Source organism: Schistosoma mansoni (assembly GCF_000237925.1).
Source record: "Schistosoma mansoni, WGS project CABG00000000 data, chromosome 1 unplaced supercontig 0034, strain Puerto Rico, whole genome shotgun sequence".
NCBI lineage: Eukaryota > Metazoa > Platyhelminthes > Trematoda > Strigeidida > Schistosomatidae > Schistosoma > Schistosoma mansoni.
The window spans coordinates 1,567,585-1,584,912 of NW_017385988.1; the positions used below are offsets into that span (position 1 = coordinate 1,567,585).

Genomic DNA, 17,328 nt, shown 5'->3' on the forward strand with positions numbered 1-17,328 from the left:
ACTTATATATATATATATACTTCAATATGAAATCATTTGAATACTTCTTATTACATAATTTTAAAATTGTTTGTGGTGATTATTTAAATTTTAACAGTTGAATTAATGATTTGATCTAAGCTAGACCACCATTGAAAACCTGGAAGCACTGAATGGCCGTTTCGTCCTAGTATAAGACTCCTCAGTAATGTTAAAATTACTACAATCTCCATAAATCCCAATCCTGATTATTTAAGCGTCAGTGTTTTTCAATTTTTGACCTATTTTCCATTCTGAAACTGTTATATCTTGAACTTAGATTCTTAGTATGTCGCGTTATACCTGAGCACTCGAACGCTAGAACCCTCCCAAGTCGCAAAATCAGAAGATAGAAGACAAGTAGAAAGAATATTATTCCAAACAGTGTCAGTTATGGTACAAAACTGTTAGGTGTTTATAGGTGTTAGTAGAAACGAAATCATCATTATAATTATCCAATCCGCACACAGGGAGTTATTAGCATTGTCTAATATGGAAGTTACATGTAGTGACTCTAGAATATTCTTCGGAAAGCTGATTGAATGGAATATCTTAGAGCTTCCTCAACTTAACCTGTGGACCGTCCTCACAGAAACATTGATTCAAATCTTTATTTTTCTTATCAATGTTAGTACACTTGTAATCACACTATGAATCTGTGCCTTTTATTGACAATCGCGTGGTTATGTAGTCTATTACATTGTTATTATTCACTCACAAACTGCCTTGGTTAGTTCGAAATTTCTTAGCATATGCGTATAAATAATACTGTTTATTAGAGTAAAGCCTGATAATCTAATCTGAACGAATATTATTCCCTTACACGCATTATTCAAATATTTCGATGTTCATTTACACAACACAAAATGACCTACAAAAACCTTGGAAATTAGATACAATAAATAAATTTCGGCGGCACTATAATTTATGGACGAGCCAGTCAGAAGCGCTTCAGGGTTTTCAAGGTCACGGCGCCCATTTAAGTACCTGGTGCTCATATACGATCGGTTCACAGAGGGTTTTAGAGAAGACTTTACAATTAAGCGGTTACAATAAGTGAGATTACTAAGAAGTTCCTTTATTTGGAATTGCAGTAATCAAATGACTTGTAGACCCTGTGTAGACTACCGTGATGTCCTTCGATGTAACATATTTTGAAGGAAGACGTTTGCTAGAATAGGAACATTTCTCACTCGATCCAGATTGAGACTAAGGCATAGTATAATAATTGCTGCGAACTATATAATAAAAGCACCAGTAAAATTGGCTGCAAAAATCGCAGATGTCACTGAAACTTCGGCTGTTCAGTGGTATGAGTATTGTAGGGACATATCCACAATAAAAATAATAAATTTACACCAATGGAGTACACTCAAACAATATTGGAGCTATGTGGTGGAGGCCGAGAGGGTTTTTGTGACCTTATCATGGTTCCAGAGACCGAGTATTATGGAGCCATATGGATGAGTTCCTCTACCTTATTAATTACGATTTTAGAACCTTTGAACCTCTTTCTAACCTTCACAAGATATAGAACCATATAAAAGAAGTGTATCTACTTTAATTCTTTAGTTTTGTATAATATATTTTAACTCTATACGAGCTGTTTCCTGATTGGTTAATATTTCTCAAAGTAAATTAAAATCTGTTCAAAGGTCGTCCATAAATTATAGTCTCGCCATAAACAACCGACAAAATGATTTCAACGCAGTTCGAATGCATTAACATGAATTGATAAACAATAGAATAAGGTTGATGAGACGGTTAGGTCAGAAATAATTCAAAGTTAGAATACATAAACCCAAATGAATATGGCTAAATATAATGACTGTTAAGATAAAGCTTTACTCAACTATTCGACAAGTTAAGGTTTCAGAATTGTGTCAATCATCTATACAGATAATAAAATCATAAGGACACATTTAATTGAAATGTGAAAGACGTGATAACAATGGGATCAAACGAAACATATAACACACAAAGTAGGCATACAAAAAAGTAGGTGAGTATGGAAGTTTAACATCATGTATGTTTATATTAAGAAAGGAGGTCATTCAGATGGTAAACCAAATAGGAAGTCAGATAGTAGGTTACAACTTGAGGATGGATCACGCTATATCGCCAATCAATGTTCAAACTGTAAACTGATAATTCAAATATATCTTCCTAACAGTGACATTTGTAGGTTCTAGGTCAGATGCTATATGAAGTTGTGAGCTCCACAAGGATATATATATATGTATATATATATATATATATGTTGCTGTCATTCTCTATAAGTTTCTGAAAGGTCTTTATAAAAAATAGGGTGTATGCTTATTCGTTATTGATCTTATGTCCGGCTTTTCATCACGTGAATTATTCACCAATTGAAATACGACTTGTCTAATCTTCACACTGTGGCAAATCAATGACGCTCGACTAGTATGAGTAGCTTAGCGTCCCTATTGGTCCCTTGTCCGCCTAGTCCTTCCAATTGAGTCCAGGACACCAATTGCAGCTTCTGCTATACGAATCATTTATTTCAAGTATACTCGGTTTATATACTAGACAGACAGACCACATCACACCATAAAATAGAAAATAATATTTGTACAAGATCAAGCCAAATGTGGCTGTGAGTGTGGGAGACTGTAATCAGTAAACTGAGTATAATTTAGGAACAGTAATTCGTGTAATAATAATAATTCATAGGTCAAAATGAAGCTTATAATCTGATGGATATAGATATACATAATCTAATCACTCAATAGTTAGACAATAAAAATACATATAGAATAATAGTCTATTAATAGGTCCCCGAAGTTACCCGTACTCATGTCTTCGCTAGGATATAACAGTTTTTTTAAAGCATACCACGTGTTCACATCTGATAACTTTTCACTAAGTCACTGTGTGAAGAGATGTTTCACTAAATTTCCGGGTTACATTTAATCCCTAATTTTTCATTTTTCGATTTTGACTGTTCATTTTTATGCCGTATCGTTCTTATGTTTAGGTTTTCTAAGTAGTTGATAAGATATTTTCTTCTTTATTTCTGAACCTGTGAATTTTTATTCTCTTCATACTGCTTTATACAGTGTCGGCAACTTAATGTTGATACATTAATTTTATATATTTACTTACTTACTTATGCCTGTTACCCCTCGTGGAGGAGCATAGGCCGCTCACCAGCATTCTCTATCCAACTCTGTCCAGGTCAATAATTTCCAGTTCCTTTCAGTTTTTTTTTATATGCTACGTTGACGATAAACAGCTGACTGACTAATTGTGAAAAGATCTGTATAGTTTAAATATGGTTGTATGAATTTGTTATAAAACCATCGAGATTTTATGTAAACAGATAGTTCGTTTGGAATTTTTGATTCATTCCAAGTTCCTTTATAACTCTGGAAAGAACTGGAAAGGAAGGCTCAGGACAAAGTTGGATGGAGAATGCTGGTGAGCGGCCTATGCTCCTCGACGAGGGGTAACAGGCGTAAGTAAGTAAGTAAGTTTATAACTCTAAACTTTCATTAATGAAAACCCGACTAAAAATTACTCAATTTTGAGTAGATACCTGTCAGTTTATATTTAGCTTGCAAATGTAATTTTTCCAGCTCATTTTCTCAAACTCATATTTATGATTTAAGTGTTAGGGTTTAAGCATACCCATTTTGAATGCTTCATTTTTTTGTAAGTAATCCAACACAACTATCTTTCAATATTATAAGGTTAACATAAGAAATCTGTTCAATAAATAGCTTCACTGAAGTCATAAATTTCTTTTACGAACTTATGATGAGCGTACTTTTCCTCTTCAAAATACCCATAACTGTAGTGCTATACATATCCCGTCTATATGTTCACATTTCTATAAATTTATGGAAGTCTCTAAAAGTCAGTCTTTTCATTAACCATATTATTTCATGTTTTCACATTTCTATATCGTCTCACGCTGTCATCTCAAGACCACATTGCATTTCAAGAACAAATCGACTGAGTCTATTAAGAAGGGAGGGTAATACAGCTTGTGATTGATTTACGCTTCAAACACCAACTTGTAATCTTTACCGACTATAAGAGGACATTACTGTGATACAGCTGCTATAAACTAGCCTCATATGAAGTTGGTCGCTCACGATACACCACTTTACAAGCTGTTGATAGTCGTCATGAAGGAAATTGTTTCCCTTTTTAATTGTACAACAATATCGTACACGTAAAACCATGATCCATAAACAGTGACAACTTTTTTTAAGAAAACGCGAAGTTTTTAAGAATCTGAGTAACGTAATCCGCTAATAACGTTAAAAGTTCAGTTCGCATGTTCATTGGATATACTATCTGAATCTTGGTTTAAGTTGCTCAGCTTCAATAAGCAAAAGGCTTTAGAGAATAACGGACTGATATTTATCTTAATAAATGTATCATTCTATTAGGATATAATCACTTTTTATAATTTTTAGGACGATGAAAAACTAACGTTCCTGAAAGTTTATTTCTTGTTTGCTTTTTTCCTCCTACAGTAAAACCATACCTGTAGGAAATCAAAATATCAGAGATCCAATCACTACTACACGCTCAACCCATATAACTAATCCCAGTGAAAAATCTTCAGCCAATATTACCACAGTTAATGGTAAGAATGTGAATAAACTATCCTCAACAAACAACACAAATACCTCATTACCATTTGGTAATACAGTAGTCAATTTAATGGCTGAAGCTGCACATGCTGTTACTGGAGGCAGTACAGGAACCAGCGGTGGTGTTAGTGCTGGTCATTCAGTGAATGTATGTGAATCATGCCATAAAACTAAATTTGCTGATGTTTCTGGAAATCCATGTATTTATTGTAAACGTAGAACGTGTATCAGATGTGGAGGTCATATGGAAATCAAACCGAATGTAGTAAGTGTAGAATACGATTTGAAATATTGTAAAATTAAGCAATTTCACAATGTGTATTCAAATAGACAAGAATCTCTCTAAATATCAGTAAATATGTATATTAATCCTTTAATTTATTCAACAAAACGAACAGCTGTCTTTTAGGAGGTCCATGTAACTGTGAATCACAAGTTCACCCCATCGCACAAGCAAGTGGCTATCAGGACTAAGTGGCTGAGTGGATAACGCGATGGCGTTTGAAGCGAAAGGTAATGGGTTCGAGTCCCAGAGTGAACATCAAATCTTAGATGCAGGTACATCCAGCTGACGAGTTCCGAATAGGACGAAACGCGCGTCCTGGATTCCACTGCTAGCCACTATCCATCTTTGCTTACAAGTTCTTTGATCTTCAAAACAGTTTTTCTTACTAAGAAATTCAAAAATACTGAAAAGAGTTTTCATCAATTTCTTCCATAAGAAGAAGGTATTTTTAAATTTCGGTTTTCGATGCCATCATCTATATGAGTACAAGATTCATTACTGGTACACACAGTTGAAAAAAGGTGACAGTATCAACTAGATTTGAATGTATTCGAACAGTAATTCATTTTTGGTAAAATTCGATAACATTATTTTAATAACTAGAAACTGACATGATAAGAGGTGATTTGATATCTTTTGGACTCACCATTTTCTTAACAATTCTTCTATCTATAGAAAACATACATGCTAGAAATTGTGGAGATCTATCTATGGAAAATACTTACTTACTTACTTACGCCTGTTACTCCCAATGGAGCATAGGCCGCCGACCAGCATTCCCCAACCCACTCACTCTGTCATGCGCCTTCCTTTCTAGTTCTATCCAATTTTTGTTCATTCTTCTCATGTCTGTCTCCATTTCTCGGCGTAATGTGTTCTTGGGTCTTCTTCTTTTCCTTTGGCCTTCAGGATTCCATGTGAGGGCTTGCCTTGTGACGCAGTTATGGAAAGTACTTAACTATCACCATACTGCTGAATTGCAGTCTACAATTATAACGTCGTTATTGAACTTTAGTTTGTCTGTTTTTTTACTGAACACCCTCTAATAAACTGGTTTAGTAACTGTTAGAAGAGTAAATGTTCTATCTAGTGTAATTTGATTTGACTGTTACAATAATGTGAGTGCGATCATCTCTTATAAATGGTAACTTAGTCAAAATTAACAACTGATCGATGAATATCCTAAAAGTCAATCCGATTAACTGACGAATGGTATGTATTGCCATTATGTATGTGATGGTTATTTGTGTTTGAATCACCTAATTAGAAATGGTATTCATCTGGCTGATAAGAAGAACAAAAAATAGGTCTTCTACTGAATTGTTGTTTAAAGTAATATTTGAATTATATTCGATACAATTCTAATTGTGTCGAGTTATCATAGTGTAGTCGTTATAAATACATGATTAATCAGTAAGTACGTTTACTAAGTTTTTGGCGTGTCCGGAATCATCCCTCGTCAATGTCTATAGCTCAGTAATTCAGTAGGTGACGAGTTGGGTGTTTAGGATGGAGAATGCTGGGTTCGAGTTCTTATGTGAATATCAACAATGGGATGAACGCACTTCCAGAGGACAGATTTCAAATTGAATGAAGCCCACCTCCTAGATTCCACTATCACCCACTATTCAACCTTAATTTGAAATTCTTAACTAAATAACAATATGAAGGCAATCTGGACAGGGTATACATATTCCAAACCTATTGATCAACTAATATTCCTAAAAAGAGACTGATCAATTACAGTTCTAAATAACATTGCGAAGATTCGAACTAACAATACTAAATGAATTTAAACTTCACGCCATTACACTGGCAAGTGCCTGTCAGAACTCAGTAGCTAGAAGGATGACGTGATGGTGTTTGGAGCGAACGATACTCGGTTTGAGTCTTAGAGTGAACATCAACGCTGAGATGAAGGTACATCCATCTGATGAGTCCCGAATAGGACGAAACGCGCTTCTTGGATTCCACTGCTAGCCACCATCCATCTTTGCTTAATATTCCTGTATATCAACAACGGATGAATGAAAACACTACGAATAAGAATAAACTTACTCAGATATTTTTAGAGAAATACAATTCATACAATTTGGGATTGGATTTCTTGAGAAACTGGTACTAATCAAAAAACCAATAAAAACCTAATAGGGACCAGAAACCGATAATCTTGTTGTTTATAACTTCACTCATATAATACTGGTTGCACCCAGATGAATAGTCTAAAATATACGACACTGAAGCTTCTCCATCCTTGTTTAGTTTACAACTAGGAACTAGTTTGTATCGGTTAGTGGAGAAAATTCATTTTCAAATTAATATTTATGACAGTTGTAATGATGTATATTTAAACCTTGGTTCCATTTTTCAAGGTTCACTGGGTCTGTAAACAATGCGCACAAAATCTCACATCAGATAGACAAATAGTAACAACTTCTGGTGCCAATTTACCTCATCATACGGAATCGTTAATGAATAGTAGTATTGCTGGACGTTTGGGTGAAAGTATTAAGGATTCTATTTATAAACCGAAATCGTCAGATGGTAAAAGGTATAATTGTGTGTTTTTTAATTGTTATTTTGTCTTGTTTTTGTTTTGGATGGAGTTTCGTTCTCTGAGCTAGATGGTTTGGTCGTGAAGATTTCATCGTTCTTCTGAACGACATCATCAGCACAAACTTCAGGTAGAAGTGAAGTGTTCGAATTTCTCCGGATGTGATTCACAGCTTGTCCTGTAGACCTCGATGTTGACTTTAAATCTGTCATTGTTTACTTTTTTATTTCGGTTATATCTCACATTGGTTTGATTTTTGGTCGTATACTTGTCCAGAATTTTTCTGATTCGTTAGTAAATCGAATCGATTTCAATGTGCTTGTTGATTGCTGATTGACCTGATTGTCAAGCTTCTAAAAATTCTCTGGTGTTTCTAGAATTGCCTGTATCCAAGTTCTCCACATTCTTCCAGTCGAATGTGTGTCCGCATTTGTCCACGTGCACTGATATAAGTGAAGATATTTCATGGCGTTTGACCGCTAAGTGGTTTTCATATGGACGAAGGTGAAGAGGGTGTTTTTGTTTAAATGAACACTATTTATTTAGTAAGATTAAGGAAAAGCACATAATTATTATGTAGAAAAGTTTCATGAATGGTGCTTTTTAAATGGATCTAGTTTGATTTTCAGACGATTTATAGCAAAAATTTGACCATAAATATCAACAAATCGTTTTTATAGTTGAAATCATAAGTCAATTGAAGCTAGACCACCATGGAAAACCTGGAAGCACCAGACGGCCGTTTCATCCTATTGTGCGACTCCTTAGCAGTGCGCACATACGATCCCGCCTCGCGAGATTCGAACCCAGGACCTATCAGTCTCGCGCGCGAGTGCTTAGTCTCTAGGCAAGTGAGCCAGCATCCAACGGTGTTAATGTCTAACTTCAACCAATCCACGAAATTGAGCAACCGTCCACCATTGTCTTCAGTGAGTTGATATCTCATAACAAAACCGGTTGAACTCCACTGAGGAGTCCCTCAAAAGGACAAAACGGCCGTCCAGTGCTTCCAGGTTTTCCATGGTGGTTCACCTTCAATTGACTCATGAATTCAACTATAAAATCACTAAAATATCCACAAAAACTCCCCTTCTGATAAATCGCTTTTAATTATGGTTGTACTTGATAGTTAAGAGACTGTATCATAAGCTTTTTGACAATAAACTCAGACTAAAGTATAATGTGTTTTAGACAGTATTAATTATTATTAATGATCAGTTTTTGTTATATCCGATAATGAGATATAATATCCTAGGGTTGGGATTTCAATCTTGTATTTGGGAGGTGATGAATGGAACACACTGGCTGGTAAAGACTCAGACACCAAGATGAAACAACAATTCAGTGTTTTATAATTTTCAGTCTTCCTCCAGTTCATTAACTTCAAATCAAACAATTAAGAAATAAGCCACTAGTATTCTATTCATATGCATCACTCATTAAGGCTCAGGAAAGAGATGGATTCTTTGAATTTTATTAAATGAAAAGCAGTAAAATGACCTACGGAATTCAATCGTGTCTAAAGGAAAATTACATAAAACCAATCAATAGCATTAAATAATCATACAGTAATATCACATGTTAACTGAATCATGTAATGTGGAACATGGAATCCCAAATTCAAGGATTTGTGAAGAAATTTCACTCCTGAAGGTGCACTGTTTAATCATACGTAGGTCCACGTTGCTCGTTTCTCATCAGCTGCATGCAACCAGTCAGTCAGTCAGCTACAACGTAGGACCAGGCACATATATGCATCGGTTCAAGTTGCCATACCTCGTTAACACAACAAGATGAACACCGAATTCGTAGAAGTAGTTATTTAGGGGTGGTAATAAAAGAAAGGTTTTAGTATAGTACAGGAAGAAAGAAAGATATGAAGCAATTTTATTCTCAAGGTTTAAGGGAAGATAAAGAGTGTATACACCTGCACCATTGTGGTCGATTCTGAGCCATGTCACACAGAGTCTCCAACCATTGGTTACGATAGCCACGCAAACCCCAACCAGGTAGTCTGCATCTATCAACATGGCTCAGACTAGAAGTTAGTGACTTCAAGCACTGATGCCACGTTTTGGTTTGGCCACCCCTAACACTATTCCAACCATCTCCAATACTAGTCAGGATAGTGCGCGTGGTAATCGGTGTTCAGGTATATGTAACACGTGGCCTAACCATCTCAGTTGATGAAGATTCATGACCTCATCAACTGATTTACCATCATTCCCTAATACCCTGTTTCTAACCTCACTAATACTTACCCGGTGATTCCAGCATGAAACCGTATTCATATTAAAATGTAACATAGAGGTATGATATAATATGTGTTAGTGAACTTTGATGATGGGAAGATTTAAAATGAATAAACAAATTTGAATCTATTTGAAGATGGGATCCAAGAAGCATAGGGGCTGAAGCATTAATTTTATGGAGTTCGGATACCGGTAAGATATATTTTGTGATAATTACAGAGAATCTGAAGGGTTTCAATAAACTTCAAACCACTCGAAAATAAACATAGAAAACATATCACGATGTGGATGATAATTGTTTAGAACCAGAAAGATTGGTTACGTAATAACCTTACAAGATATGGAGAATTTAAACAAGTTTAGAGAATTGGGTAAGTGAAAAACAGATGAATGAACAAGTCTATTGGATTTCAACGTGGTTCCATGTTTTTTATGTTTGCTTAACAGATGTCATTACATCATAGCACAAAAAACTTCACACAGTTCATTCATTTTGGTATAAAGAGAATCGAAAACTAATGAGGTACATTTATCGTCTCAAGAAAATACCAGCAACTATAAATATAATATTGAATTCAACATTTTGGACGATCTGTGCACATATTATATATCATTATACTAGGAGGCTGTTGTCACTGAACAGATCATTCATTATAAGCTGACAAAAAAATTGTCATTCGTTTACAAGATAGGTGAAATTTACAGGCTGGTGTGTGTGTAAGCATACCAGTCGAAGACATACGTTAATTTAGTGTCAACCTTTTATTGGTTTCAAATCAACATGTATGACATCGTCAATTTTCATGTTAGCTTTCACAGCGGAACATCAATTGAATAGCCATTAAAACTCAAGAACTGCTGAAATTCTTAATCTAAAGATCTTAAAGAAGTGAGATGGTAGAAAAGATTTGTAGCTCAGGTGGGTGATTTTGATGTAGGTTTGTTCTCTGAGCTCCACGACCAAACCATCCAGCTCAGAGAACAAACCTACATCAAAATCTTAAAGAATTGCAAGATAACTACTAAGCTCTCTCAATTAGTGTACCTAAAGGATAACTGCTAAAATGGATCACTTGTGATTCATCGAACCAATCATAAGTGCTAAATATACTTAAAGTCATGGGGAAAGGTACGGAATAACCACTATTTTTAACACTGAACCTTTTAGCAAATTGTAGTTGTAAGAATTTATCTGTGCTTCTTATTACTGGATTTTTTTTGTAAGGTCTCATTAAAAGTGTGTTAGAATCAAATTGGACACACAAATAATAAAAGCTACCTATTACGATGCTTCCAATTTGTTTATATTCTACATTATTACTTACGCCTATTACCCCTCGTGGAGGAGCATAGGCCGCCCACCAGCACTCTCAATCCAACCCTGTCCTGAGCAATCCTTTCCAGTTGTTATTCATCCTTTTCATATCTGTTTCTGTTTCCCGGCGTAATGTGTTCTTTGACCTTCCTCTTTTCCGTTTCCCTTCCGGATTCTAAATTAGGGATTGCCTCGTGATGCAGTTTGGTGATTTCCTCAATGTATGTCCTATCCACTTCCATCGTCTTTTCCTAATTTCCTCCTCGGCTGGAAGCTGGTTTGTCCTCTCCCACATTAGGCTGTTGCTGTTAGTATCCGGTCAATGAGTGTTGAGTATTTTGCGTAGACAACTGTTTATCAATACTTGTACCTTCTTGACGATGGTTGTAGTCGTTCTCCAATTTTCAGCTCCGTACAGTAGGACTGACTGTCTTGACGTTCGTATTGAAGATTCTCACTTTGAAATTAGTTGACAATTGCTTTTAGTTCCATATGTCCTTCAATTGTAGAAATGCTGCCCTTGCTTTGCCAATCCTCGTCTCTATATCTGTATCCGATCCTCCTTGTTTATCAATGATGCTTCCATTCTACATTATTGTCGATGGTATATTTTTCTATTAACGTAAAGTAGTTTATCTAATGATATTTCTATCCTTTAAAAATATCTTTACTTTTGCGGGATCGTGAATGCGTACTGCTGAGGAGTCCCATAATAGGACCAAACGGCCGTCCAGTGCTTCCAGGTTTTCGATAGTGGTCTAGCTTCAATGACTCATGATTTCAACAGTGAAAATACTAAATTCTCCACAAAAACCCCCTCTGATTTACTAAAATTATCATTTTTCTCGAACGAAAAAGAGAAAAATCAATCATTAAGTTGTAATTCATTACAGTAGATTATGTAAAGGAAATAGAAATAAAAAGAACCTTTTTCCAAAAATTGACCTAGTCAATGAACCAGAAGTACCAGTTTGTCTATCTATCTACTTATCAATTATGTCAATAAGCTCAATTACTTTATGTGTATTGATTAGTTTATCTACTATAGTATGTTGTGTGTATTCATGCTCATATATATACAGAGGAGAGAGGGAGAGAGAATTATATAACAGTCTGTTAAACGCTCTCTTTACCAGTTAGTCTCTCATTCCATTGATTTATATACTGGGTCGATTAGTTTGGGCAAATCACTGAATGATTCTATTTTGACACCTACGCTTTTTTCTATCTTACTCAGGAGATCCAAAGAGTACTGCTATGGTTGTGTGTGTGTGTATGAAAGAGTATTTTCTCTATATATAAGGATGTCAAGGTTAAATAAGATTTAACTTACTGCAGATGTCAAAAGTTGACACAGTTTGAAGGACATATAGATTTCTGCCAAAATGCGATCGATATTGGATACATCAAGCAGTCTTTTTACCACATATTTCTAGCTATACTAAAATAGACGTCAAGATTTATTGCCTGCGAATTTGTAGACGTCAGCCTATCCGTTTTCTAGAGTCTCAATTTGAAGCACTACACTAGTAATGTAGTGTGGTCTACTTATATCCACATAAGTAATATGTGGTGATGGTCAGACATAGAATGTATTTTAGCAGATCGATGAAGAAAGAACAGGAATGAAGCGCAATGGGTATGAAAATGCATGGACAATGAAATCAAAGAAGGCGGACTGATATTTGCAGAAGGAACAGTTAAGATTGAGACAATTGATTGATAGTTTGCAAAGTAGCTGGTTACTATATGGTTATCAGAATTTAATGAGATAGTCTGTAATTTCGTGAGTAAATACATTTGATTGTCCCCATTAGTGTTCTTGTTCACTACAGTACTACCTCTCATGAATTTCGTTACCTTTTATTAAACAAAATAATAAATCGATGTATCAGGGAAAGTAAGACAGGAAATCAGAACTGATCGGTGAAACGTACCATTTCCTTCGATATAATGCTCCTACTGCCATAGCATTGTTTGAACTCCATTATATATAAGTTAATAATTGTAAGGTCCGCTCAGTCAATTTTTTGTTAAAATGAGAGAATGACTAAGGTATGTAAACTGATCTCTAACTAAGTCAGGTGGATTTTAAGTTACGGAATCACTGACTACAATCCAATTTATTATATTGAGGAGATTTAACACTAACTAGTAACTCATGTCAATTTTATGGAAGCATATTACGTTCGTATCTCTTATATTTAAATATTATAGGTTGTAATTAGCTGAAACTTAGGAAGAAGTGCTAACATGGTCGAATGATTGCTCTTGTTTTACTTAAAATGTTTGTTGTAAAATTGTATACTAGTTGATTAGTTCCGATTCTCAGTCTTCAATAGTTGTCTGAGATGAATAGGCGACAGAAACCTACAAAGTTCAACTATCTTTACAGCCCTCTATAATAAATATAATTGATCATGTAACGATTAGTGACTAACTTCAAAATCCAGTTCTCAGAGTCCTAGTGAGAAACCAAGTCCCAATGGAGTTTATCCATGTCGGTTATGATATAAATGGCACTCGTAGCAATGAGTAATGATCAGAAAGTATAGTGAATTGACTGAAGCAGCAACGTGTACTATTAGCTGCTAACTCAGTAGTCTAAAGGTTAAGTGACCATTGTGAAACCTGAAGGTTTTCGGTATGATTTTTGATATTTATTTACGATTGATGAGCTGTTTAATGCTTCCTGATTTCCAGTAGTTGTCTAAGTTGAATCCATAATGTAAAACTGAGAAATTTAGTAATAATTCCAAGAACCTTTCCTACCAAATTGTGAGATTACTAATGACTTGAACTAATCTAGTAATTTTGGACGAAAGTTTCATAAATACGATTGTGACTGAGCGTTTCCGAGGTGCTATCAACTAAGACCAAAGATTTAAGTCAATTCTATTTTCAGCGTTTAGTGAGGGTTGATTTCAAATTGTCGTAATCTCCACAACTTATTTAACTAAAAAAATAATTTCAGATTTTGCTTCAATTATGTAAAATGATTTCAATGAAAATAAAATGTGTTCACTAGTGAAAACTTCAGAAAGATCCAAAAAGTTAGTCAAATAATGATTTTATCAGAAGGGGGTTTTGTAGAGATCTTAGTAATTTTATATACTTGAAATAATCAGACAATTGAAGCTGGACCACCATGGAAAATCAGGTCTGTTGGGAGATATCAACTCACTGAAGACATTGATGAATGGTTGCTCAACTTCGTGGATTGGTTGAAGTTAGACATTAACACCGTTGGATGCCCGCTTAGTGGTCTAGAGATTAAGCGCTAGAGCGCGAAACTGATAGGTTCTGGGTTCGAATCTCGTGAGGCGAGGTCGTGGATGCGCACTGCTGAGGAGGTCAGTAATGGGACGAAACAGCCGTCCGGTGCTTTCAGGTTTTCCATGGTGGTCTAGCTTCAATTGATTCGTGATCTCAACTATCCACAAAACCCCTTCTGATAATATTTTATCAGTTATTTGTGTCGAAAAACATCGGTTCAACTTGCCCATCTACTTAAATATATAAGTCATTTATTTCTCAACTGTGCAAATATTGCAATAAGTTTCCTATAGTGAGTGTTTTTTAACTGATTATTTGATGTTGGTTAACTGCATAATGTACACAAAGCGCGCTTCCTAAAAAAGATTATAAAGTATCGTGAAGCTAATTACTTCCAAATTCATTTAGACTCACCCCAGTGATTAGTATATTTCTCTTCATAGCTGCTCTTTAGGGAGCCGAAAAACAGTTATACTGGAATCCATGAGTCAAATATATTATGAGGCTGCAAAGGATGTCATGGGAGAAAAAAGCTGCTCAGAAAGCATTTTATGGGTGAAGAAAATTGATATTCACATGTAAAGTAGATGGAAGATGGGAAACTGTTTCCATATTTCATATTTTATGCTCAGAAATATTTTAGCATTATTTAAAGATTAAAACTGTGTGAATTATTCTTCAAAAGTGAAGTGTTGTATTCTGTGTTTATTACTAATCACTAATGTAAACTTCCTGACACTTGAAGACTTCTATATGGGGAGAGAGAAAATGAAAACTTTAAAGGAATCTTTACCGAAGCCGTATAATAAGACACAATACACATACGTGAACATAGGACACCGGTATGTAAGCGGTGACATTCGACTGTTGAATCGTTTGCTTGCTTATAATATACCACTCATCTACTGTATTACTTTTCAACATTGTGTTCCCCAACGAAGCTTCTTTTTTATACACCTCTCTTTTCTTGATAATATTCCATTTACGAATAATTTTCATAGTTGAAAGCGTGAGTTAGTTGAAGCTAGACCACTAGGGAAAACCTGGAAGCACTGGATGGCCGTTTCATCCTATTGTGGCACTCCTCAGCAGTGCGCATCCACGACCTCGCCTTGCTTCAATTGACTCACGCTTTCAACTATGAAAATACTAAATCACCACAAAAACCCCTTCTGATAATACGATTAATTTTGTTAATTGTCGAGAAAGATAGATTATATCATGAATCAAGCAAACCAATATGCAGTCATACTGTATGAAAATTTGAAATATTTTGAGAAAACTGAGAAATAAATTGTCAAATCTTTTTTCCCCAGGCAATTACCCCAATTGAATATAAAAAACCAAAATGTACCATACATTTCCGATGGATACAGAGGACAAACCGTACAACGTACAAATTCAGGCCGTACTCTATCAATGAATCGGTCAAATAGTTTAGATGCAGATAAAACGGCCTATATTAGCCCAAATCATTCTGTGTACCATAGTGATCAACAGAGACCGTAAGTTCGAGTTAATATTCATGCATATTTATTTACATTTTAATTGTAACTTATTTACCCAAATGTAAGTTTATGCACCCTGCCCTAAGCTACACTTTAAGTGTCTCTACATTTGTGCGATTTAATTACTTGTCTATTTAATTGGAAGTAAATTGAATAATTCATTTATGTTGGTTGTTTGAATCTGCTCATTGATGTTTAAGACTGCAATTGATCAGCCTCTTTTGGCTTATGTGGATGATGTACAAATTACCTCAATATTAGCATTAAGTCACAAACATTATAACCAGAGTTGGATGGTGGGTTACCATGCTTATAATGCTTATGACTTAATGGTAATATTGAGACAATTCGCACATGATGCACTTATGCCAAAAGATACTGATCGACCGAAGTCCTAGACGTCAATCAGAAGATTCAAACAACCAATAAAAATGAATTAAAATTCACCCTATTGCACAAGCCAGTGGTTATCTGAACTTAGTAACTAAGTTGGTAATGTGATGGTGTTTGAAGCTAGTGGTACTCGGTTCGAACCCTGGAGTGAACATCAAGTCTGAGATTCAAGTAAATCCAGTTGACAAGTTTCAAATACGATTAAACGGCCATCCTGGATTTCACTGCTAGCCACGTTTCTTGGTACCGAGAGTAGTTTGATGCCTCTGTAGTTCTCACATTTGCTGAAATCTCCTGTCTTTGGTATCTTGATGAGATATCTCTCTTTCCAGTCTTTTAGTGGCACTTGTTCTTTCTCCCAAATCTTTCTGAATAGAATCTTGATTTTCTCCTTGACTATTTTGAGGCCTACTCGTGCACAAGATACTGATGCACTGTTTGTCTTGACCTGCATTTGTTAGTTTGTGTGTGATAGAAGGGTTATGATATCTGTGAATTCTTAATCGTTGGGTTGCATCCAAGCTGTCCATTGTATCCCGTGCTTCCCATCAAATGTAGAGGTGTTCATAACCCTAGGTATTCAGCTTGTGCCTTGACTTTCTCTGTTCTTGTTCGACTGTTGTGAATTGCTGTCTTCTTGTTCTTCCCTTCTTGAGTCTAAAACAGGGTTTCCATAGAAATCTTCTACTTATGATGATGCTTCTTGAGGCCTACAACCTTCTGACACGTTGAAGTTAATTCATGAACAATGAAATTAGAGACGATGGACTAATATTTGCAGAAGGAACAATCAAGATTGAGACAATTGATTGATAGTTTGCAAATTAACTATTTACTTGCATAGCTGAAAGCATGAGTCAATTGAAGCTAGACCACCAAGGAAAACCTGGAAGCTGTGGACGGATGCAGATTACTGTGCTTTGGAATGCGAGTGACTGTCGTTAACCAATGGTTGGAGACTCTGGAGGACATGGCTGACAGTCGATCAACATGGCGCAGGTGTATACACACTTCAACTTCCCTTAAACCTTGAGAATAAAATTGCTTCGTATCTTTCTTCCTTCCTGTACTATAACCTTACAAACAATCTTTCTTTTA

The 17,328-nt window shown here is 35.4% G+C and overlaps 1 protein-coding gene and 1 non-coding gene across 2 annotated transcripts in view; both read left to right on the forward strand.

The window, feature by feature from the left end:
• Smp_155270 (HMG-CoA synthase) overlaps positions 1-17,328 on the forward strand; it is a gene marked incomplete at its 3' end in the record, with an annotated part of 65,434 nt that overhangs the window by 15,860 nt on the left and 32,246 nt on the right. The window contains exons 2-4 of the mRNA XM_018791890.1: positions 4,527-4,911; positions 7,305-7,483; positions 15,646-15,834. Of these exons, the coding sequence (XP_018644995.1) occupies positions 4,527-4,911; positions 7,305-7,483; positions 15,646-15,834 (753 nt within the window). The remainder of the gene's footprint in view (positions 1-4,526; positions 4,912-7,304; positions 7,484-15,645; positions 15,835-17,328) is intronic.
• Smp_tRNA_02306_Pseudo_TTG.1.1 lies at positions 5,115-5,186 on the forward strand. Its single transcript has one exon. It is a non-coding gene (tRNA).